The sequence below is a fragment of the Mesocricetus auratus genome, unplaced genomic scaffold (genome assembly GCF_017639785.1).
Source record: "Mesocricetus auratus isolate SY011 unplaced genomic scaffold, BCM_Maur_2.0 Super-Scaffold_100003, whole genome shotgun sequence".
NCBI classification, from domain to species: domain Eukaryota; kingdom Metazoa; phylum Chordata; class Mammalia; order Rodentia; family Cricetidae; genus Mesocricetus; species Mesocricetus auratus.
In genome coordinates this window covers 111,745,978-111,772,563 of record NW_024429188.1, presented here as the reverse complement: position 1 = coordinate 111,772,563, position 26,586 = coordinate 111,745,978, and the positions used below count along the sequence as shown (strand labels likewise).

The 26,586-nt window shown below is 36.9% G+C and overlaps 1 protein-coding gene across 1 annotated transcript; it reads right to left on the bottom strand.

The window, feature by feature from the left end:
• Window positions 1–870: 870 nt before the first annotated feature.
• On the bottom strand, window positions 871–25,404 carry LOC101835465 (RNA polymerase II elongation factor ELL2-like). The gene is made up of 3 exons (XM_040743786.1): window positions 25,244–25,404; window positions 10,998–11,039; window positions 871–2,773 (listed from the first exon to the last, which is right to left on the bottom strand). The coding sequence occupies exons 1-3, from the start codon at window positions 25,402–25,404 to the stop codon at window positions 871–873; spliced, it is 2,106 nt and encodes a 701-aa protein (XP_040599720.1).
• Between the last annotated feature and the right edge of the window lie 1,182 nt (window positions 25,405–26,586).

Genomic DNA, 26,586 nt, shown 5'->3' with positions numbered 1-26,586 from the left:
TTGAGTGATTTTCTTGATCAAATTGTTTCAATTGGGAAAACTCAACATAAATATGGGTAGCAGCCCCAGCAGCAACCAGTACAAAAAGATATACAAGGAAACTTTCCTTTTTGCGAGTTTGCCTTCAGTCTTGCTAATAAAATGTGTTTATTTTGGTGCTACTACTGTTGCATCCCTTCAATGGTACTAGAATTAGCTTCTTCATGTTTCTGATGCAGACTGAACACAAGCAGCTCTCCAGGATGTCTGCATTCAGAATGTCATAGGAAATCAGGCTGAGTAAAGTCTTAGGAGTAAGCCAGTAAACAGCACTCCTACATGACCTGATGTCCCTGCCCTGTTTATGTTCCTCTCCTGGCTTCCTTTGATGACTAACAGTGATTTGAAAGCATAATCCAAATAAATCCTTTTCTCCCCAAGTTACATTGATCATGATGATTCATGACAGCAGTAGTAACTCTAAGACATCCTCTGTAGTTTGAAATCTTCAGGTATTTGACTATAAATGGTGTTCTCCCAAGACATGAGGAAGTAGTGTGCATAAATTTCTAAACTTCTGTTTGAACAATTAGCTTGAATTAAAACCATCCAAGAAGAGAGACTGCTTATACAAAAGTATTTCAACTTGCTCATTTTATTTTTATGTGTACAATTTTATTTCATAGACATTAGGTTCACAATATTATGAAATATATAGTGAAAGCACAAATATTGGAGGTTAAAGAATCATGCAATGCAGCTTCAGAATTGCAAGAAAGCTATATATATTGCAAACTAAATTTAAATACTATTTCCAAGTTTTAAAGTATTTGCAAATGCCATCCCTTTAGAATCTTGGAGCAAGTTATCTACAATTTCAATAAACAAAGTTTATTCTTGTCCAAACTTTACTTCTTGCTGGTCAAAATCATTTATTAACTTTTTAATGTGAACCAGCTTGTTGTAAAGAAACACACATCTATCTTTTTCTTCACAAAATTTAGGATTAAGCTCTCGCATTTTCTGATATGCTACTGAAATTTTTTTAGTAATATCTTGGTATTCTCTTGATCCTGGAGAAAAGCCCTTTCTTTCTGAATCTAGGTCAATGATTGGTGTGCATGAAATCTGTATTTTGTCAGACATGGCCTGATATTCACTATAATCTGCCCTGAATTCCTTCTCATAACACTGGCGTTGGGCAGAGGAAACTATAATGGAATAATTGGCCAAATAATCTGGAGTCCCAGATGTAAAACAGGTCTTTCCATTGTCAGGAAATACTTGTTTAACTTCCTTGTTCGAATTTGACTTCATAATTTCATCTTGTTTTTTAAAATCTATCTTCTGTTTCTCTATCATGCTGGTAATGCAGTTTGGGATGGTTGTTTTTCTCTTTGCAAATGTACATTTGAACTTCTCGGGTATGAAATGCTGTATTTCTATTGGCGTTGAATACTTTTTTTGAACTGAAACATTGGATGGAGCTTCCCAAGAAGTGTATTTATTATTCTCTCTTTCAAACATGCCACTGTCATGGCTGTTGCTGTCACATGGATTTTGAATCCCAGATCTTTCTGGAGCACTGCAAACATTAGGATTGGATTTCATAATCAGTGGTGAATTTGAAATTGGCATATGGGAGGTAGGCAACGGTGAAGGGATGTATTTGGCAGTAGTTGCAGATAATGGTATAATTATAGATTTCTCACTGTTACCACTTTCTTGGCCATTTGATGTTAACTGTATAGCAGATTTAGGGGGAAAGAGTCCACCTTTGTTTTTCATTAAAGTGTCAATACCAGATAAGTAGTGAAAATGATCCTTTGAGGAAGATGTATCATCTGTTTTAGAAACTACAGATGATTCTTTGCAATGGGTGGCCTTGTTAGCATTGTGAAAAGTATGTAGTTTTCTAGAAAGCACCAAATCTAATGACTGCTTGTCTTTCTCATTGTAACCAGGCCAATCTTTCTGGACCTCTCTGAATATACTGTCTTTTAAGGTATATGACAAAGTGGTGGCATTCAAATTAGCCACCTGCAGCAGAATTTTTCCAAGAAAATTGGTATCATTTATTTTGATGCCATCTTTTTGCAGTTGAACAAGAAGTTCAGATTTCTTGTAGTCTTTTAGTGCCAGTAAGTGAATCACTCTATCCCTATATGGCCGATTGTGGACACTGCTTATTGGCTTTGACTTTTGGGTGGCATATGCAGAGTTGAGAGGGGTTGTTGTTCCTTTCCTCTCAGACGCTTGGTCAGGAACAAAATGAGGCATTTTTCGAACTGGCCCCTTCTTCTGTGCATATGTTTTTCTAATATTCTTCCATGTATTGAAGGATTTCTCTTCTGCTTCTGTCATTTTTGGTGGAGCCAGCTGAGAAGAGCTGACAGCCTTATTAACTATCATTTTGTCCTGAATTGATTGTGGGCAGTTGAATTGTGGGCGAGTAGAGTTTGAACCATTTGGTTGGGCATTGCTAGTTTTGTCTTGATGGGTGTCATTACTCACATTTGACAATTGAAAGTTAAAGGTGTTCATATCAGTAGATGAATTTTTTGGTGAAATTTTGCTAAACTGTTGAAATCCTTGGAATTGAGAACCTTGGGAAGGTAAAGAATGCTTATTTTTCTGGTATGGGGGACTTGCCTGGAAGATTGGCCTTGGAAACCCCATAGGCAGCCTGTTGACCTTGCTCAGCCCTGGATCTATGATGTCTCCCTCCTTCACAGGTATCTGCCCTACCATTTTTCCTGTTGCTTTGCCTCCAAAGGAAGCCAAATAGTCGTATCTGTAAAGATCAAAGTTTGAAAGATAAAATTATTTTACTCTCCTTGGCATATATGAACTATTATTGTTGTTGTTTATAAAACTATACTTAGAAAATGTTTTATCCTAGTTGAACAAGTAAGAGAAATGGCTGACTGAGGAAAATTGTGGAGGGGTAAAATTGTAAGAATCTAATTATTTATCTTTTGTCTTTATAGCTTCCCTTCAGGAGGCCCTGTTGACCTCAAACTGAAAATATGCTATTATTATCTGCTCCTCAGAAATTCAAGTAAAGGTACTTGACATTGGGATCAACAACATCTACAAATTACTGGAGGCTGGAGGAGAAGGCTTCCACATGATATGATTACACTTAATCTGTCATGAAATACATATTTTGTAGCCTTTCACAGGATTGGAGTTTGTCCTACCCACAGGGGCTCTCACTTGTGACCACATAATTTGTGTTAATCATAGATAAAAATAAAGAATTTATAGGTGTCTGTTTCAATTCTTAAATCTCGATACATCTCTAATGAGCAGAAGTGATTTGTTCATAAGTGTTTTTCTATCAGTCTTTTACTTGATATCCCTTTTTTCCACTAATGCTCCTCTCCATAATCTTTTATTGCATTATTTCTCTTCTTAATATAGAGTCTTCACATTCTATTTAAGATGCTGCTCTACCATTCATAGTCACTCCAGAACATTCTTTCTATTAGTTTGTATAGAGCTCATATACTAATTCAATCATATTTCATTTGCCTGTTTGTTTCATGAATGTTTCTTTGACCAGGATGTAGATTTAATAAAGGACTGGAATTTGTCCATCTGTACATTGCTTGTACCCAGTAGCAGAATTAGCTCTCAAAGATTTAGGAAGCACTTAGTAGGCTTTTAAAAACTATGTCAATTCTATTTACATTTCTCTAAGTCTCACTCTTGATAGTTTTACTCTGCTAAATTTCTATTCACTATTAGAAAGCCATATCAAAACTAAGTTAATTTGTAACATCTATCATCAAAAATAATTATTTCTTTCATTAATATTCAGAGCATTTTGTATAAGTTCTATGAAAAATAACACATACTGCATCATTATCACATTTGTTTTTACACTAGTCTATTACCTTTAGAACCATACAGATTTTTATGTGTAATTTTATTGACCCTTGTCATTTTTCTCAATAGTACTATATTCTTTAAGTAATAGGTGAATAGGAGAAGCAGTTTCTAAATGCCAAGCTAGTAACTAGTAATACCTTTGCATTTCTTGAGGCGAAGATATATCTCTATCACATCAAGAAGTATATGAGTCTAATAATGTCAGAGAGATCTTTCATTCCTCTTTTTCATGATCCCATAACTTCATGGTACATTTCTATAAAATAAAAGTATGAAATAACTGATGCAGAAATAACATAAAACCAATGCAATGCAGAAGTATAGTCAGCATTATGATGCCTTAGTACATACATGAATGCTATTTTATTCTTGCTGGAGATCCTTAGTAAATATAAACAGAAATAGGCTGACTTTCTGCCTTTATATCTGCAAACTTTTAGATATGTACTAAAAATTTTTCAATCATTGTCTTATTTCCAGATAACAAATTGTCTTATGGCAAAAGAATGAGAAGACAGGCACATTTTGACAAAAATAGAAAATTATTTTATATACATGAAAGTCCTGAAAATATTGACTCAAACTATTCTTCTTCTATTTTATTAATGAATTAATTTTTCCAGCCTAATCACAGTTTCCCCTCCATCCTCTTCTATTCTCTCCAAACATCCCCCTTCCCCCTGTTGTATCCACTTCTTCTCCTTTCTAGTCAGAAAAGGGGAAGACTCCCATAGATATCAGCCAGCCATGGCATATCAAGTTGCAGTAAAATAGGCACTTCCTCTCATATTAAGGCTGGATAAGGCAACCCAGTAAGAGGAAAAGCACCCAAAAGCAGGGAACAGAGTTAGACATATCCCCTGCTTATACTGTTAGGAGTCCCACAAGGAAGTCAGCTACACAACTATCACATATATGCAGAGGACCAAGTCCATTCCCATACAGGCTCCCTGGTTATTTGTTCAGGCTCTGTGAGCCCATATGAGCCCGGGTAGTTGATTCTGTGAGTTTTCTTGTGGTGTTCTGGATCTAAAATAATTTCACAAATGTGAGTGAAAATGGAGAGCTTCTCTGCATAATAATAAAACATAAAGCAATAATAGTTAGCAGGGTGGGAGACTAGAAGAAGGTATATGAAAACAGATGAAAATGCACAAAGTACCAAATCCTACTATACCTTAAAAACTAATAATCAATGGATAAATGATAGAAAATTATAAAGTATTGCTAAATACAAATTGTCAACATTTTAGCAAGGAAATCAAAGTAGAATTTTGTTTCATAATGGAGATAAATATAGATATAGTGTATAGGATAAATATAAAAACTAAATAATATGACAGCAAAGGGCTTGACATTTCATATTGTTTCAAATAATTATATAAAATGGAATATACATTTTATTACATAAAATTATTTTTCATGTAACTCAAGTTTTATGTAATCAACCCTCAAAACTTGTAATAAATGAGAACATTAATCTAAGTTATAAGGGCTCATTGTGTTCTGTGGCAGTCAAAATGACAAAACTTTATTAATCTATTCAATTTATATATTATAAATCATGTATACCAACATATGTACTATATCAACATCCAGTTTGATAGTGCCTCAAAACATGGCTTTGATCACTATAGACACCCTATCTAAACAATGAGACCATCAAAATCTAAGCATTGAGCAATCTTCTCTTTGAAAGAAGGAAGCATTTACAGCAAGTATCTTAGATCTCACTGTTATCCATTATATAGTATATGTTCTATCTTTGTCATAAAGGAAAGAAAGAATTGCACAAACACAAGTTCAAATCGCTATTGGTAATTTTCAACTCCCTTGATATCTAGCCAAATTTAGGAATATGTCTTCCCTTTCTTACCTGTCCATTGTTCTTTGTAATCATCTAGCTTATGAGCTTTCTAGAGCACTATAGTCTCTGTACTGTGCCTTCACAAGGCACTCAATGTCCTTCACTATGTAACTATCAACATATCAATGCTTCTAGAACTCTGACATCACAATCACTAATCTCCTCTAACATTCAGCACCCCCTAACTTAAAGTGAAACTTCAGTTCCCTGAAAGACATTGCTTTCATACAACTCTTCCAAATCAGTTTTTGTTGTTGTTTTAAACTTTTAACTTAGTTTTATGTGTTATATGTGTTTTGACTGCATGTGCGCCTGTAAACCCTTTGCATACTTGGTGCACTTGGAAGTTAGAAGAAGGGGTCAGATCTCCTAAAATTCAAGTTGCAGATGGTTGTGAGTCACCATGTGCATCCTGGGAATTGAACCTGAGTCCTCTAGAATGGTAGCCTGTGCCTTTAAACTCTGAGCCATCTCTCCAGTCCCTGATGTTTTTTTTTAACTGTATTTATAATTCAGGTTAGGTGACTTAGATGGAGCTGCTGTAACAATCATAGAGTGGTGGTTTATAAATAACAAATACCTGAAGCTATAAATGCAAATCAAGGTGCCTCCACAGTTTGTGTCTGATGGGAAGCTATTTTCTGAATTATAGACAATGCCATATTAGTATGTACTAGAATAACAGATAAGGAGAATAGTTCTGTGATCTCTTTATAAAGACATTAATGCAGTTTATGTTCACTAATTCTCTGTCTCCCCATCAACTTGGTGGTGAAGATTTCAACATCTTGGAGTGTAATGTTTAATTTTGATTGTAAATATGACAGGAATATAGGATCACTTAAGAGATAAGTGTGTGGACATGTAAGAGATGGATTATCTATAATAGTTTAGTCTGCTGGAATTTCTATTAGCTGTTATGTAGGTTAGGTTTAGTGAAATCAGAATATTTACCCCTAATGTGGGAAGCACTATTGCATTGAGTGGGATCATATACTACATAAAAGGGATAAATCTAACAAAGCACAGAATTCATTGTTTTCTGCTTCTTTAGTATGGATGAAATGTGTTCAGCAACCTCACTTTCCTGCTACCATGAATTCCACCGTGACGACCTATACAACTGTGAGACCAAATAAGCATTTCCTCCCTTAAGTTCTTTATTGCCATGTATCTTGTCATAGAAATGACAAAATAACTAAGTTCAAGTGTGAGAAGTGTACTCGCACCACAGACTTCTACCCATACATCCCCAAATTCATGTATTTTATATGAAAACTACATTAATTACAATGACCCCCATGATAATATTTTGTATTATGAGCTAAAGGTGTTAAGTCTATAATTTTAATTTGCTTGTCTAAATCAAATTTATTCTGAGACAGATTTCTTTATAGCTGTGAACATGTAAAAAACCAAATGTATTATATACACCAAAATGCAATGTTTAAAATTGAGAATTATGAAAAAGGTAAATGTAACTAATCCCATGTTGGTTCAAAATTCAGAAGAAAACAGTCTTGAATTTCATGGCTCTGATCAACTTCCTAGTCTTGATATATTGCCCATAAGTCCTTGGGAGTTGTCATCTTCATTTAGAGACACATTGGTCAGAAAAGCTGTCTTTTGATACACTCTTTTTATACCTTCATAGCTTTATTGTCTAGAAAATGTGCTCCCATTTATTTATGTTATTCTTTCTCTGTGGTTGTTGTGTCCCTGTGACCTGGCTCTGAAGTGTTTTCTCTGGTCACAGATATATCCACAGCATCTTTGTGCCTTGATATCATTCCTGAAAATCCTTAAGGGCCTAGAGAAGCCCTTGAAATAAATAACATACCTGTAGTTATACTAGTCTGTGGCTCTTGCCAACATTAGGGATTGTACTAACAAAATATATCCATTGCTTTCTATTGTCACATTGACACAAACTTGATATACCTAGGAAGAAGGAAAGTAAATTAAAGAATTGCTAAATCAGATTTTCTAATGGGGAGAGCTATGGGACATTTTCTTGTCTGCTAATTGATGTGGGAATGCCAATCTCAATCTGGATTGATACATCTCAAGCCCAGCTGTGCCTGTGATATATAAGAAATCTGGCTGAGCATGAATCTAAAAGAATAACACATTAAATAACAGTCTTACGGTTATTCTTGTTGTGAAGTAACACCATGACTATGGCAAGTCATATAAAGGAAGAAATAAATTTGCATGGCTTGCTTACAGTTCAGAGGATCCATCCATTATCATCATGGTGGGGCATAGTCACATGCAGGCACATGTAGAACTGGAGAAATAGTGGAGATTCCTACATCTTGAAAGCAACAGGAAGTAGACTGTGACACTTAGTGGTATCTTGACGACACCTCAAAGCCTGCCTCCACAGTGACACACTTCTTCCAAAAAGGCTGCACCTACTCCACAAAGGCCATACCTCTTAATAATACCTCCCCCTATAAGATTATTGGGGTCAATGAAATTCAAGGTACCACAGCAACCTTCTTCTATGGTTATTGCCTCCAGGTTCATACCTGAGTTCCTACTCTTGACTTATTTCAGTGCTGTGTTGTGATCTGGAAGTGTAATTTAAATTAATCCTTCCCTCTCACACTTATTGTAGTCAGAATATAGTGACAGAATTACATACTAGTGTTAATCCCACTCATCGAGAATAAAACTGATTACTACCATAATTTAAAGCCAAATTTCAAGCAAGCTTTAATTAAATACTGGCCAGGTGAATGGGCTCTGGCTAGGTCCATCTGTGTTTTTCCAGGAAAAAAAATGTATCTGAATCAAATTTTGCAGTGACTTAAGTATTTCCTATCAGGTCCAATTAGGAGCAAGCATACATCCTGACCTACCTCTGGCCTACATCCAATCAGGGGTAAGTGTACATCTTGATGCATTTCCTGCCTGTGAACCTCCCATTCACATGGGATCAAGTACACTCAGTGCAAATGAGTCAAACAAACTTGCTTTGGAAAGTGAAAACCTGAGGCTTGTTATCTTCCATAAACAACAGCCTCCAACATTTAAAGAATGATCTGTCTTAGAGAAAGAAGCATGCAGATCAAAGGCACTTTTGTTTCATGGATCGCTTAAACATGGTAATTAAGACTTAAAAAAGTAACTTTGGCTCTCACACCAGAACAAAAGTTGATGCCAGACAAAGTAGATTACTGCTGTGATGGACCTGCCCATGTTATTTTGTGAGGGAGTATAGAACTAAGAGTAATTTTGAGTTAGAAAAGCCTTTGAACTTTCAGACTTCAATGCATCATTCTGTGTGAGCTGGAAAGGAAAGAATGCAGAAGGAAATCAATACAACAGAGGTCTGGCTTGCGAAGTTTCAGAGGGACGCAAAAACTCTGTTGGGTTGTTTATATCATATTTTAGTTTAAGAATATGGTTACTCATAAATGGGATATGCAGAATCAGTAGCAATTAACAAGAGACAAAAGCCACTGAAGTGAATCCTTTGCTTTAGAAGGACAAAAAATTTTAGTCACCTGAAGCAAAAAAAACAAAGAAACAACAAACAAAAAAACAAAAAACTCAGCATCATGAGGCAAAATCTGGGAAGTATTTCCTCAGTATCAGCACACAGAAGCTTGTGGTCCAGGTGGCCAAGACTGCATCTCAAACTGACTGTGAACAGGGCAATGTGTGTCACCCAAGTGTTACTTCTTTTGAAGGCATGAAAGCTACAAGATAGTTAATGATGATCAGCTATGGTCTGTCACCATGTGGCACAGTCCAAGTGCCTGATGAGGGCCAGGATAAGAGGGAGGTACAGCTTCAATTTCAGTGGAGACTGCAGGATACTGGAAATGCAAGACCTATGAAACAACCACAAAAGACAATAGCAGGTTCAGAAAGGAGCTATAACAAGCCTAAGAGCTAAGATGTATGTGTTACATCTGTTAGAGATGAAGAAATGGGGCTACCCAAGTCCTGTGCAGCCCAGAAAATTATGATTCTCAGATAACTTTCATTGAAGCATTGGATTTAATTTACTCCTTCAGATTTTGGCTTTTGCTTTGATCTGATTGTTTTTATTCCATGGCTCTTTCCTTTTATATAAATAATTATTTGACTTATTTTTATTTTCTTTACAGAACTCCATAGGTAAGAAATTTTGGATTTTTTTGGACTTTGACCTTTTAAAGAATTGGAATTTTAAAGACAATAAGACTTTTCATGTTGTATTACATACAAGTGTATTTTTACACAAGAAGAAAAGTTCACATGATAAATTTGTGTGTCAAGTTGAGAAGGGATGAATTATACTGATAAGTTTTTATTGTCAAGTTGGCACAAACTTGTCATAACTGGGCAGTCTGACTGTCAATTAAGGAATTGTCTAGATCAGATTGGCCTTTGAACATATCTGTGGAGCGTTTTTAAAATTTCTAATTGATGTGGAAGGGCTCAGACCTCTGTGGGTGATAAATCCCTAGACAGTTATGGCTGGAGGTGTACAAGAAAACTAGCTGAGCAAACAAGAAAGTGAGCCAGTAAGTATGTTTTCCCATTGATTCTGCCTCAAAGTTCCTGCCTTAAATTTTTGCCCAAGGAGTACTGTAACCTGCAAAATAGCATAAAGTTTTTCTCCCTAAGTTGCATTTAGTTACAATGTTTATTATAGCAACACAATAGCAAATTAGAACACAAAGTTTTCTGGGGTTGTTCTAATATGTGCTGATTAATCACTTATTCTGGACTGAAGATGAAGGGAAGCAAGTCAATGATGCGTATTTCTCCCAAATCATTCTTCTGTTCTTTTTCATAGGACATTTTTGCTTCTCTTCAATTATTTTATGAGTATATTTTTATAGTGACCCAGAGCATCACACTTTTATTCTTTAATAATGCCAAATATCAGATATCATAAATGTATTTTTAACCTTGTGCTTGCTGAAAAAATTTGTTTATTTTTTCCACACTATACGTTTTCCTCAGCTGTATTAGTTTTGGTTATGTTGTATAATACACATTGGCTGTATTCACACATCAACTCCTCCCAGATCATGCTCTCTCTTCCTTACTCATCCAATTTAGAATCCTCTTTTCATTTTTAAACCCATCAAGCAGAGTTTATATTGCTTATATATTTTTGGACTTATGGCATATTGTTCCTCTAAATTCAGTCATTGTTTAGTATTTTGAAGTATATATAGTTTTATATATATATATATATATTGATCTTCCTATATTCCTTCTCCTACTCCTTTTAGAGCCTTCTTACCTGCCTAACAACCCAATTTCATATTCTTTTTCAAACACTCGGCTAAACAAAAAAAACAAAAATGGAAATTCACACAAAGAGGTAAGAAAATTTTCAATAAGATAAAAGAAATAAGCTGGGCGTTGGTGGCGCACACCTTTAATCCCAGCACTCGGGAGGCAGAGGCAGGCGGATCTCTGTGAGTTTGAGGCCAGCCTGGTCTACAAAGTGAGTTCCAGGACAGCCTCCAAAGCTACAGAGAAACCCTGTCTCGAAAAACCAAAAAAAAAAAAAAAGATAAAAGAAATAGCAAGACAAAATGAAACAAAAAAGCACACAAAAATGATAGTTCCATATAGATTAGTTAAGTACTCATGAGCATGGTGCCTACCTTGGAGTGTGACTGAAATTCCCAGAGACACTCTTTTGGACTTCCCCTCTCCTAGAAGGTATCAATTGCAATATATCACTAATATATTGATCAGATAGTACTTTAGACTCATCCTTTAATATTTTAACCAAAGTTAAATCATTATTTGCATTCATTGTGAATCATCTGAGAATGACTAGTTTCCTTTTGGTTAAAAATTACATGCTTCAAATTTTAATTAATTGTAATCCTTTAAATTAATCATGTTGCTTTGATATTTTATGCCTTTCTATGTGCATGTTTCTGTGTTCAAAATCATGTATCTGTTGGGATAGATGTCACTATATTTTATTTTATTTTGCGGTCCTTTTAATAAACAATCTTCTCTTGAGATCTCAAATCCATGTACTACTAAGAGATAAGAAAAAAATCACTATTAAAATATGAATAAAATAGCTATTAAGAACAAAGTAATTTAAAGCCAATCACTGTATCACCAATGACTACAGAAAAGAAAATGGCAAAACTATTGTAAACTATTAGGCAAAAAAATAATAATGAATTAAATGATGATGGTGGCATAGAAAGAAAATAAAATAAGCATGTTTCAATAAAATAAAGGAAAAGAAAAAATGTATATACATAGTTATTTAATTTTATGCATCTACATATAATCAAGGAACTACAAATGAGAGAAAATATGATATTTGATGTTCTAAGTTAAGCCCAGCTTATTTTACTTAATATGATGACCTCCTATCATATAAAATCTCCTGCAAATGGAATGATGTAATTGATGTAATGATATAATTTATGAAAAATTATGAAAAATATATGGAGTTTTATTCACTCAAATTTTTATTCGTTTAGTTCTTGATATGCACCTAGCCTGTTTCCATAGCTTAGGTGTTGTAAATAGCACTGACACAAATATCAATGTGCCAGTGTCTCATTTGTTTACTTAGAGTCCTTCAGCTTTATAGCTAGCTTATTTTCAGTGTTTTGAAGAATTCCCATAGTGATTTCAGTAACTGATGGACTAATTTGACATTCTGTCAGCAGGTACGAGTCTTCCCCTTTCTCTATAGCCTTGGTAGCATTTGTTGTTATTTTTATAATGTTGCCATTTCAGACTGAATTAAGATGTATTTTTAATTTCTATTTCTTTGATTGATAAGAATGCTGAAGAACTGTTTTTCATAAATGTTTTAGCAATTTGTACTTGGTATTTTGAGAACTGTTTTCCATTCATTCACCAATTTATTTGTTGAGTTGTTTAACTTTGGTGTGTTTGTCTTATTAATTTTTATATGTATTCTACATACTGACCATCTGTCAGATGTTCATCTAGAAAATACTTCTTCCATCATCTACACTGTCTTTTCCCTTTAATTTGAAGAAGCTTTTCTTCCTTTTTATTTATCATCATAATTATTATTACATTTGTATTATTTAAAACATTTTAAGATTTAAATATATTTTGAGCATATCTTTCCTCTCCTTGAAGTCTCTCAAACCCTTTCGCCTTCCCTACCCACCTAACTTTCAGCTCTTTCTCAAAAAACAAACAAAAATTCAATATAACAACAAAAATCTCCAACCCAATAAAACAAAATACCCCCAATAACACTAAACTGCAGCCTAATAAAAGCACACAAAAAATCTGTGCAGTCCATTATATGCTGGTTAACTAGTCCTGAACATGAATCTTGTCCTGGAGTGGTTGATATACCTATAATGGCACTCTCCTGGAGAAAACTGATTTTCCCTCCAATTGAAGAAATTTTTAATTTCACAAAATTCATTTATCTTTTATATAACTGTTTTTGTCAGTTTAGAGCTTTGTTACTTTGTGGATAACTGTTTCCAATTACTGAAATTTAGTTTTCCACTTTTTTCCTAGTACTCTGAACCAATATTTTGATTTATTTCCTTGAAAATACAATAACGTATAACATGAACACACAACTGTGATTTGAAATGTTCTTATCTTAAAACAGCACATAGCGGAGAGACTACCTGATGATAAGGTTGATGACTACCTTATATGACATCCTAGAACCTTCATCCAGTGACTGATGGAAGCAGAGACAGATACTCACAGCTAAACACTGAACTGATCCCCTGGAACCCAGTAACAGAGATGGAGGAGTGATGAGCAAAGGGGTCAAGACCGTGCTGGTGAAACCCACAAAGACAGCTGACTGGACAAGGCGGAACTCTTGGACCCCAGACTGATGGCTAAGAGGCCAACAGGGGACTGATCCAGACTCCTTGAATGTAGTGTAAGTGAGGAGGCCTCAGAAATCTCTGGGGCCTTGGGTAGTAGATTAGTGTTCACCATGGCATACAAATGAACTTTGGGAGCCCACTCCACATGGAGGGATGCTCTCTCAGCCTGGACACATGGGGAAGGACCTAGGTCCTGCCCTGGATGAAATGACAGACTCTGGAGATACCCCCAAGGAGGGCCTCACCCTCCCTGGGGAATGATGTGGGGATTGGACTGGGGTAGGGGGTGAAGGTGGGGCTGGTGGATGGAGAAGTGGGGGGAGCTGGGTTAACATTTGAAGCATGTATGTTTCTAATTTAAATTTTAAAAAAGTAAAAAAAGAAAGCAGTATAAAAAAGCACATAAATATTATTTAGTTATTTGTTATTTTTATATTTAATCTTTTTTTCAGTGTTTCACATAGTCCAGGCTGGAAAACAACTTACTATATAGCCAAGGATGACCTTGAACTGTTGCTGATATTCATGTTGAGATTGCAGATATGTGTTACCATACCTGGCTAGAAACCATTTCAGAAAATATTTTTGTCTCCATCTTTCTCCCTTTCTTCCTAAAATGTTCTTGTAGTTAATGCTGTAATTCTTGCTCCTCAAAGCCTTGTTGTAAATTATTTTGTGCTGGATCAATAAAAATTAAGAAAAGTCTTTCCATTTATATACTTTATAATATTTTTGTGTTACAGAAAATGTGTGCTATGGAATCCATGTGGACATCAGAAGATTCTTGCATCTCTCTGTTCTCACTACTTAGGTGACAGGTTTGAATGCAGATCATTGGGCTTAGCAGCAAATGCCTTTACTCACTCAATCATCTGGTGGTACACATTGCCCAAGTTTAAAAACCCTTTGTATATTGAAACAGTAGCTATTATCTTGTGTTCTAAAAGCTATTATCAACAATGGTGGTCATTTGACTTTTTTATTTCTATTTGACCAATATTGCTATGTACTTAGGACATTTCTAAATACAGTGCTGAAAGTACTTATTACCAGTGTTAAAACGAGTACTGTTCTTCTCAAGTGAAATTCTATTGGGAATGAGAGTTCCACATTTATGATATGTATATGCCTAATTCATTATTGAATATAATCTGTTGCATGCAAATTACTCTTGAGTACTCTTGATGTATCTAGAAAAAAACAGTATTCCTGGGGTCAGATAGAAGTTTCCTGTATTGATATTGATTAATCTTTTTCTAGAAGCCAAGATTGCATATAGAAATAGACAACATTCTATTCAATGACCCAATTTGGTTAGTATAAACTTTGAACATTATCTTTTTGCTGCCTGGAGGACCAGCCTACAACAGCATGGGGCTCAAAGGGAACCCATATAGTTTGTGTACTGTGACTTTTATATCTGAGGGGGTAATGGGAAAAGACAGTCACACTCTCTCTTGATGGTTTCCTTCTTTATTCTTCCTTGTATTCTTTATTCTCTTCTCTTATCTCTATTCAAAAATGTCCCTTTTGTCTCTCTTGATATTTTTCTTCTTACTCTGTATTTTTCCTTTACAGCTTATATGCTCCAGAAAAATCTTTCAAGCAATATAAAAATACAATACAAGTGTGGTTACGTTATTATTTTCTAGCAAATGATAACAATGAATACAAGTAGAAAACAGCATGTTATTCAGAACCCACATAAATTCATACCCAAGCAACCTGTTATAGATTAATAGAGTGTAAGCAAGCAAGATATTCTCAGTCAGTTCTTTTACTGGCAGGCTGTATTTTCAGTTACAAAGAAAGGGTCAAATACTTTACTACTTATCTTGAAAGGTCACCTTATAAGAAATCTCAAAGGAATCCCAAACCTAAACTTTTATACATGAAAAACTATCAGTTTTGTTTTAAATCTTTAGGATGCATGCCTACTCATCCATAGGTTTTCATATCAGGAAGCTGAGGGCAGAAATGGGTACAAGGAATTAATCATCACCTTTGATCATCAACCAATTCTTTTCAAGGAAAGTATATCAGCTAGTAATAATTAGGGTGTTTTGTTTTTTATCCCTAAACTTAAAGCTATTATCAAAATACCTTAATCCAACCTGAGGTCATTCTAAGGCTTTGCTTCAGCTATAATGCACTCAAAACCTGTGAACACATCTCCCAACATTAAGATTCAAAGAATTAAAGCTAACCTGGTTCCTAGGACTCAATTGTTTTTCTTAATTGTTAAACTAAGCCACAGTCTATATGGCTCCTCAATAGAAACCCATATGTTCTAGCTGCGTGACAGTTCTGTATTTTATTTATCATCATCAAAGCTCTATTTAAAATATCATTATTATTATTATCAATTAGACAGTACTGCTTAGAAAGAAATGAGCTTCAAAATAATCGACAGGTAAAAATTCTCAGAACAGAATATTTACATGAGATAAAAACACTACAATACAGGTAGTGGGGATCTCCTCACACCCATTTATAGCATGCCAGATACCAGAGAAAGATAGCAGCAGCAAACATGTAAAGGCAAAGCAGAAGCAAAAGGCAATCTGGAGTTTGTATACTCAGGGCCTTGTCTATCAGAGAATTACCCATATGTTAATTTATGGTTATGTTTCCTGAAGTCAATTGTCATCTGTTGTTCCTCCGACATGACCCCTGACATCATCTATTGTAGACCTTTGGTTTATATATAGTATAGTCACTTTAATATCTCATAATTTTTCTATATTGTGGTCCATTTGAAAGCAATCACAAATTGTTCACTTATTTTAAAAGTTTTATGTTTTTATTTTTGATGCTCTCCAATTGAGAAAACATTCTTATTAAGCTAGCAGATTAATACTTTACAAGAAAAGAATATTCATACATTTTAGTGTAGTCATACATTTCTTTATGCATTGAACAGACGTCTCATGTTGGCAGAAACATAGACACAGGTAGCTATATTCAAAATATTGCATAGAAATCTAGTAAATATCCAAAATGAAGGGATATATATCTGAAACCATAAAAATCTTACTGGTAGTATTAAAAAGTACAATGAAGCCTGGCGGTGGTGGCGCACGCCTTTAATCCTAGCACTCGGGAAGCAGAGGCAGGCAGCTATCTGTGAGTTCGAGGCCAGGCTGGACCAAAACAATACAGAGAAACGCTGTCTCATAAAACAAAAAACAAAAAAAAGTACAATGATAGATTATATTTTTAGCTTCTGATATAATTCTGTGGTTAAATGTTAGAAGTTGCCTTCTTCACAGTTGTATTCGCAAAATTACAGATTAAAAGAACTTCAGTTGATTGTACTTAATTTATTCATTTTATACCAAAGAATCTGAGACCCAGAGGAAAAAATTTCTCTGGATTAAACTGTTTGTCCCACTTGAAGAATCTTATCCCACCCCATTGTTCTTCCCACCATACTAAATTCTATATCCAGAGTTTATCTGAAACAAAATAATGCAGTAGTCATAATACATGATGAGAATCTCATAGTTATATATAGATCAGTATCTACATTACAAAATTAAGGTGAAGATAATAGTCTCATATATTTATTCTGCTTCTCAGTAAACATCATGTTTTCATAAATATATGAATCATGGCGAAAATGACATTACTCATTCTGAAAAAATTATTTAAAATTCAAAATATATTAGATCAATTAAACACTATGTCACATTCAATTCTGTTAGCATCAGGAGAACAAGATCATAATTGTCTAAAGATGAAATAGAATTATGGAAAAGTAAACCTTAATATATCTCTGAAGAAGTTAATTAACTTTTTCAAATTCATGTTTTATCTTTATTGAAATACTGTTGAAGAAAAACTCAAATAAATCTCCACCTTTCCCATCCTTAGTAATTTAAAAATTTTTTTAAAATTTTAAATAGCTTGTTTTACATGTCAATCCCAGTTCCCTCTCCATCCCCTCCTCCCGCACTCCCCCATCCCCCCCAGCCTCCCACCCTATTGCCAATTCCTTCCACATAGGGGATATCTAGAGTCTGTCATTTCACTCAGGGTAGTGTCCAGGCACTCCCCTAAGAGTCCAGCCTGAGTGCATCCCTCTTTGTGCTATGGGCATACGATGACTGTTTGTATTCCAGGGATAGACACTGATCCACTGCTCAGGGCCCCATAGGTTGCCCAGGACTTCTCACTGACACTCACATTCGGGGGGGGGTATCAAGATCAGTCCCATACTCGCCTCCCTGCTGTCTGGGGTCCAAGAGCTCTCCCCTGTTCAGATCAGCTGTCTCTGCTGGTTTTGCCACCCCATTCTTTGCCAATTTGCTCATCACTCCTCTCTCTCTGTCACTGGGTTCCTTGGTTTCAGTTCAGTGCTTAATTGTGGGTGTTTGCCTCTGCTTCCATCAGTCACAGGATGAAGGCTCCCGGATGGTTATAGACATCAAGTTCATTATCAGGAAAGGGCATTCGAGGTGGTCTCTCCAATATTGCTTAGCTTGCCAATTGGTGTTATCCCTTCAGATCACTAGAGGTCACTCTGGTGCCTGATCTGTCTTCTAACCTATAATTCCCTCTTCCCCCTATTCTACCCCCACCCATTCAAACTTCCTGTTCCCCCATGGCCTACTCTCTCTTCCTCTTCTCCCCCTCTCTTCTTCCCAGCTCCCACTCCGTCCTCCCCTCGCCGTGTTCCCCATCCATTCAGAGGATCTTGTCTCAATCCTCTTCTCTTGGGTACTATGCATATCTTTTAGATTCTTTCCTGTTTCCCAGACTCTCTATCAGTGGAAGTATAGACTGGCACTATCCTGATCCAAGTCTAAAATCCATATATGAGTGAGTTCATACCATGTTTGTCTTTTTGTGACTGGGTTACCTCACTCAGGATGGTTTCTTCCAGTGCTATCCATTTACCTGCAAATTTCAAGATTCCATTTATTTTTTCTGCTGAATAATACTCCAAATTCATACAACAGGGGCATCTGCTCCACTCTTGATTCTTCCTTATCTCTTCTTTGGAAAGGAGAGCTTCATTAATTGTTCCATCCTTCCTTCCATGATGCCTATTGAAGTTTAATGTTTAAATGTTAATGCAATTGAATTTATCTATTTTCTATTTATTTGCTTATAATTTTGGTGCAATAACTTAATATTCTTCACTTAATTCAAAGTCCCATATAATTATTTCTGTTTTGCCATAAAACTTTGCTGCTTGCATTTGGGAACTTAATATATTCTCAGTTAATTTTTGAATATATCATGTTGTAAAGATCCAACTTCATTCTTTGCATGTGAATATCTACTTATTCTAATAACGTTTCTAAAAGGACTTTCACTTCCTTATTGAATTGACTTTGTAATTTTGTTCAAAATCAATTGAGGACTATGTTTCACAGGATGCATGCCCCCATTGTAGTTTATGGAAGATTGGTGAAATTTTCTTAAATGAATACTTATTCATGGCCTATATACTTTAATTTCTACAGACTTTATCTGCACAGTGAGTTTAAAATTCTGAACATTACTTGGACGCTTTAGATGAGATTGTTTAGTTTTTCTTATAAACTTAAATGATACAATTATTTTAACTTTTTTATTGGAGCCAAGTTATTTCAAATTGCTATTTCTAATACCACAATAGCTATAAGTAAAATACATAAGATCTAAAGGTAATATACAAATTCAGATGCTTTCTATGTTTATCATCCTCAATAATCCATCATGATCCCCTCAACATCGTTAAATTTAGAATCTCATAGGTAATACATTTCAGAATGTGTCTATGAGTGTTTTCCATGAATGTAGACAAAATGACAAGACCTGCTCAGCACAAACATTCATCTCTCTCTATTTCCTTAGGCTACAATGCAATTGGCTGTTTTGTACTCCCTCTGCCACAATCAGACTTGTTTCTTGTCATACCTGCTGTGCGGCCTGCATCCGAGAATGTAGCGAGGTGGTCGGGATAGATGACACAGAGACCGGTCGGTTGCTTTAAGAAAACTTTATGCTTCCCAAGTCAGCTTAGGAGGAGATTCCAAGTCCGCTTAGGAGAGAGAAGTCTCAGGAGAAGTCTCTCCAAGAAAAAGGAGCTTCCCTTTTTAAGGACTTCTGCCATTCATCTACATACCATTCTTTTCAGACTTCTCACCCTCCTGGCTGGTGGTTTAATCTCTGGCCCCAGAATCGGGGAGACACCACAGGGGGGACAGGAAGAGGCATCTAGCCATAGGGGGTGTGAAAGGCATGGTATTTCAGTGAGCAAGCCCTTATCTGAGCCCCATCAAGAGCTTTAGCACTGAATTGTTTTCAGTAAACATTACACAGCTGCCTGCTCCCAGGCCAAAGTGGAAGTGGGTTTCTGCTCAAGGTCTGGTGTCCCCACAGTTTCTGTCCCAAGGTTTTCCAAACATGGTAGACTGTACTCTTGAACATGGAGCCAAAAAATTCTTTCCTTAGTTGGTCTTATGTAAATACCACATTTTCCAAGTAAATAATGCTGCAAACCTTGGGAATTTATTGAGTATATTGTCCTTATTCAAAATGTAGCAAACTCAATCATAGTAGTGATAGTGATCACTCTTTCAGTAGTAATAAGCTTGGCTTTGACTTACCAACTGCTTGATTTGGTGGCATCTTTGGGGAACCATAATGCAATCGTCTTCTAGTTCTATATGACTAAGACTTTCTTACTTGTAGAAAGCCAAGTGCTAAAACTTGTAATAGCATGTTTAACTAAGCTTTCTGCCTCTCACTTGGGAATGCTTTTGAAAGTATACAGCAATTAAAATTTGCAATGAATTTAATCTTTTAAACACTTTTTGCTTTTTATTGAGTCTCTCAAATGCTGAGCTTGCGTTGTTTCCAAGGAATAAAAGGTCAGCTTCAGGAATCCCTTAATAATATAGGTGTGCTTAGCCTTAGTGAATTCTTCTTTAATTACTTAAACACTACCATTTTTCTTCATGCTGTTGACATTATTTATTGCATATATATGAGAAAACATTCCAGGAATGATAAAAATCATAGATGCAGTTAATGGCATTCTTCAAATCAGTCCTGAGATGTGAGATGTTCAGAAGTTTATTTATCAGATTATAAACTTCAGGAAAATGTATGTGTACATTATGAATGATTATTTTAATCAGAGTTGTCATCAGATTTGTTTTATCTACTGATTACTTTTTCATGAGCCATCTAATTTCTAATAATTGTTTAGTGGACATTGTATCTGCTTGAAAATTATGTATGTATTACTCTGAGGAACTCAAGGCATAAAATTCATTTAAAAAATTAAAAACATGAATATCAGCACTTACACACTCACATACTTTTGTACTTGACAAAATTTAAAAATTTAAAGGAAATGGCAAATTTTCTGGATACATATCACTTGCCAAAATTAAATAAAGAACAGATAAACAATCTAAACAGACCTATAATCCCTAATGAAATAGAGGCAGTCATCAAAAGTCTCCCAACCAAAAAAAGCCTAGGCACAGATGACTTTAGTGCAGAATTCTAAAAGAAATTCAATGAAAATTTAATCCAATACTCCTCAAAGTGTTCCACACAATAGAAGCAGGAAGTTTGCTGCCAAACTCTTTTTACCAGGCTACAATTACCTTAGTAGCTAAGCCACACATAGACACAACTAAGAAATAGAACTGCAGACCAATTTCCCTCTTGAATATTGATGCAAAAGTACTCAATAAAATACTAGCATATCGAATCAAAGGACACATCAGAAAAATCATCCTCCATGATCAAGTAGGCTTCATCCCAGGGATGCAGGAATGGTTCAACATTAGAAAATCTATCAATGTAATCCACCATATAAACAAACTGCAAAGGAAAAGCCATATGATCATCTCACTAGATGCTGAAAAGTCCTTTGACAAAATCCAACACCCTTCATGATAAAGGTCCTAGAGAGATTAGGGATAACAGGAGAATACCTGATCATAATAAAAGCAATTTACAGTAAACCAACAGCTAACATCAAACTAAATGGAGAGAAACTCAACACAATTCCTCTAAAATCAGGAACAAGACAAGGCTGTCCACTCTCTCCATATCTCTTCAATATTGTGCTTAAAAGTCTAGCTAGAGCAATAAGACAACAAAAGGAGAACAAGGAAATTGGAAAGGAAGAAGCCAAAATTTCACTATCTGCAGATGATATGATAGTTTACATAAATGACCTGAAAAATTCTACCAGAGAATTCTCAATAGAGGAGTCTAAAATGGCTGACAGACACTTGAGAAAGTGCTCAACATACTTAGCCTTCAGGAAAATGCAAATCAAAACAACTCTGAGATACCATCTCACTCCTGTCAGAATGACTAAAATGAAAACCACTGATGACAATTTAAGCTGGAGAGGATTAGAGAAATGGGAACACTTCTCCACTGCTGGTGGTTGTGCCAACTCATTCAGTATAGAGATTCCTCAGAAAAATGGGAATCAGCCTCCAACAAGACCCAGCAAATCCAGTCTTAGGCATATAGCCAAATGATGTACACTCATACAATAAAGACACCCGTCCAACTATATTCATAGCAGTATTATTTATAATAGCCAGAACCTGGAAGCAACCTAGATGCCCCTCAACTGAAGGGTTGATAGAGAAAATGTGGTACATTTACACAATGGAGCACTACTTAGCAGAAAAAACTTGAAATCTTGAAATTTGCTGACAAATGGATGGCATTAGAAGAAACCATCCTAAGTGAGGTTACCCAGTCACAAAAAGACAAACATGGTATGTACAAACTCATATATGAATTTTAGACATGGAGCAGGCAATTCCTAGCCTACAATCCCACTGCCATCGAGTCTGGGAAGCAGGGAGAACCCTAAAAGAGATATGGATGGTAACCCAGAGAAGGGTTATGGGAACAGATTTCCTAATTGGATTGGGAGCCAGGGGGATGGAAGGGGAGAAGGAAATGTGAAAAAGAGAGGGGGAGAAGAGGTGGGTAGAGGAGGACACAGGAGAGCAGGCAGGTTGAGCCAGGGCAAGAATAGAGGAGATAAGGATGAGAGATAGCATAATAGAGGGAGCCATTATAAGTTGGAGGAGAGATCTGGCACTAATAAGATCTTCACAGATCTACAAAAATGACACCACCTGACATTAAGGCTACCCTAAATGACCTCTCCTGAAATGAGATTGATGACTACCTTATATGACATCCTAGAACCCTCATCCAGTGGCTGACAGGAGCAGAGGCAGACACCCACAGCTGAAAAACGAACTGAACTCCTGGAACCCAGTTGCTAAGAGGAGTGATGAGCAAAGGAATCAAGACCAGGCTGGTGACACCCAGAGAGGCAGCTGACCTAAACAAGGGGGAACACATGTACCCCAGACTGAGGACTCAGAGACCAACATGGAACTGATCCAGACACCGCCTCCCCCAACCTGGGTATCAGAGAAGAGGCCTCAGCAACTTATAAGACCTTGGAGAGTAGATCAGTATTCATTCCTGGCATACAAATAGACTCTGGGAGCCCATTTCATATGGAGGGATGCTCTCTTGGCCTGGACCCATGGGGGAGGACCTAGGCCCTACCCTGGATGATATGACAGACTCTGAAAATCCCTCATGGAAGGCCTTACCCTTCCTGGGGAGCAGAAGGGATATAGAATGGGATGGGGAGCTGGGAGGAAGGGAACAGAGTAATATGTGTAAAAAGTTAAATAAAAAATAAAGAAAGAAAAAAGATAACTATTTATTGTGTAAGGTACTTAAAGAGAAACTGGCAACCCAGGTTGGTCTCAGCAGCTTCGAGACTAGACTGGTATCCTGAGAAAGAGAGTGAGTACCTCCCCTCCCAGTCCTTTATTCCCATGTTTATATGCAACTGTAGCCATGCCCAAAGTGAGCATGTTCAGAGGCACAGGTATCTAATCTCTCCATACAGTATATATATTTGTATGAATCTTAAGTCAAGTGCTGAGAATTTAAATGAAAGCAAAAATTATGTTGAAATGTGGCCCCAATTTTAGGTCCTCAACACATTTATTAGCATTATGAAAGAACTTTGTAATAAAGAGTATGAAATTCCAATAAAATAATTGGCTTTAGAGAGAAATGGAGTTTCTATTCAGCCATTAAAATAAAACAGACTTTTTAAAAAGTTATTTAGAACTTTAAACTGAAAAGATACCAAAAAAGTTTACTTGAGAAAAATATAATGCGATTAACAAATAAAAGTGCTCCAAATTTGAATAAAGCTTGAAATTTTCTGGTTTACCCCAATATTCATGAGAAGAAATCCATCAAGGTATTAGAGGAAAACACTGAATACTCCCTGGCTTACTGCCAGCAGTATAGTATGAACTTTAAACTTGTCTGTTGGCAATATAAGTCAAGAAATTACTGAGGTGTTGTGTAGCATTAATAATTCACAGAGATATTAAGTAGCAGAGATGGACTCTCACACACCAGCCCTGGATAGTTTTTCCTGCACTCATGAGAAGAAGCTAAGACCCTTCCCAATGCTTTGGTGCATGAGACAGTTTGGTGTCATTATGTTGAGCAAATATATAAAGGGACATAAAAGAGACATACAGAGAGAAAGAGATGGAGAGAGAGACAGAGAGAGAGGGAAAGAGAGAGAGAGAGAGAGAGAGAGAGAGAGAGAGAGAGAGAGAGAGAGAGAGAGAGAGAGAGAGAGAGAGAGAGAGAGAGAGAGAGATTCATGATTCATGTCCTGTGGAAAGGACGAGATCTGTAGAGGTGAAGGTGGAAGGTGGTGAGGGAAAGGCTGATGAGGGAGGCCTGCTTTTCATCTGGTTCATGTTGACATTCAGTCCTTGGCCATTGACAGGGGCAATGCCTGGATCCATGGCCCTGGCATGGATCCTGTTACCACCAAAGGTTATGAAGCTCCTGGGGTTTTGTTGCCACATGTGGCCACATTTGTGCCCCAGGAACATGCCATCACAAAGGCCATCCTGATATGAATGGCCTGGACTGCCACCAATAGCCATGGAGACTTGCTTGTTTGAATCTTATTGAATGTCTGGATCTTTGACCCTATGGCAGCCAGAGTCTGTGTTGATATCCAAAGCTCCTGTTGCCATTGAGAATCAAATAGGTGCCTGGGGTCTAGGCCCTATCTGTGCCCACATTGGTGTCTGTAGGCCACCTTGCAGCTGGTGTGACACTGATATGAGTGGCCTTCACTGTCATCTAGGGCCATGGTGGCATCAGTACTGAGGGCTATGTCTGAGTCCATGGTCCTACTGCATCCAGGGTGTGTGTTGAAGCTCATGGACTGTGTCACCACCAAAGGCCATATGGATGTCCTGACTTTGGGACACAATCTGTGACCATGTTGGTGACGAAGGGCAATGCCATGGGTGGGCCATGCTGATCTAAGTCTGTATTTCAACCAGTGGTCAAGTCGTTGACCAGACACGAGCCACTGTCTGGTGCCATTTCTTAGTCTGTGACCCTACTATCCAGGGTCTATGTCAATGCCAGTGACTTCTGTTATCACACAAGGATATGCAGATGCCAGGATACAGGCTGACACCAGAGAGGCCATAGTGGTACCTTAGGATCATGCTGGCACCTGGAGACATGGTGGCTTCTAACCCTAGGCTACAGCTGTGGCTTTGCTGCAGTCAAGGTCTGTGTTGATATCCATGGCTCCTGGTACCATTGAAGGCTGTGTAGATGCATGAGGTCTACATCACTTGGAGCCGTGTTGAGGAGCACCTTGCAGGCAAGGTGATGCCTATCAGAAAAGCCTAAGCAATCAAGTGGGGCCGTGGTGACATCTGAGCCTGAAAGCCTGCTGGGGACCATGTCAGAGTCCATGGTCCTACAACAGCCAGGACCTATGTTGATGTCCTTTGCCCGCATTTCCACCAAAGGCCACAAGGATGCCCAGCTTCCTTGTTGATCCTTGTGACCATGTTGGGGTCTGAGGGATGTACAGATGATAGGATCATGCTGGCCTGAGTGGCAGCACTGCCACTTGTGGAAATGGAGTTTCCCAGAACCAGGCTGATGCCAAGAGACATGTCTGAATCCATTGCCCCATAGCAGCTGGAGTCTGTGTTGTTGTCCATGGTTCAGGTTACCACCAAAGTCAGGAAGACACCTGAGGCTATGTTACTGCCTAAGGATCATGCTGCCAGTGAGGCCCTGCAGATCAGGGTGGCTTGTACTGCCACCTGGGGCCATGCTGTTTTCTGGGTCTGAGCTGTGCATGGGGGCCATGTCTGGGTCTCTGGACCTATAGTAGCCAGGGTCTTTGTTGAGATCTATGGCTTCTGTTGCCATCAGGGACTGTGTGACTGCTCGGGTTATCCATCTCCACATGTAAACACGTTCAAATCCAGAATCCACACTGCTGCTAGGCACAGGCCAATCTGAGAGGCATATGCAGCTACCCATGTACACAAAGATATCAAGCCCAAGCTCCTACTGATGATCATATCTGGGTCCATGGCCTTGCCACAGCTGAGATCTGTGTTGAAGAACATTGCCTGTGTTAAACCACCTTTACAATAGGAATAAATAATATAAAATATCTTGGGGTAACTCTAAGCAAAAAAGAAGTGAATGGTCTGTATGACAAGAACTTTAAGTCTTTGAAGAAAGAAATTGGAGAAAATAGCAAAAAATGGAAAGATCTCCCATGCTCAAGCATCAGTTGGATTAACACAGAAATGTCAACCTTACCAAAACAATCTACAGATTCAATGCAATCCCCATTGAAATTCCAACAAAATTCTTTGCAGACCTTGAAATAGCAATACTCAACTTCATATGAAAAAACAAAAAACCCAGGATTGCTAAAATAATCCTGTACAATAAAGGAACTACCAGGCATATCACCATCATTTTTCATATAACTACTTGACATCTTTAGAAAAATGCACATTCAAGTCCTTTACTAACTTTTAAATTGCTACATATACTTTTATTTCATTTTTGTATGTAAATTTAATGTTAATAATTTACCAGATAAATAGCTTTCAAATATATTGCCCT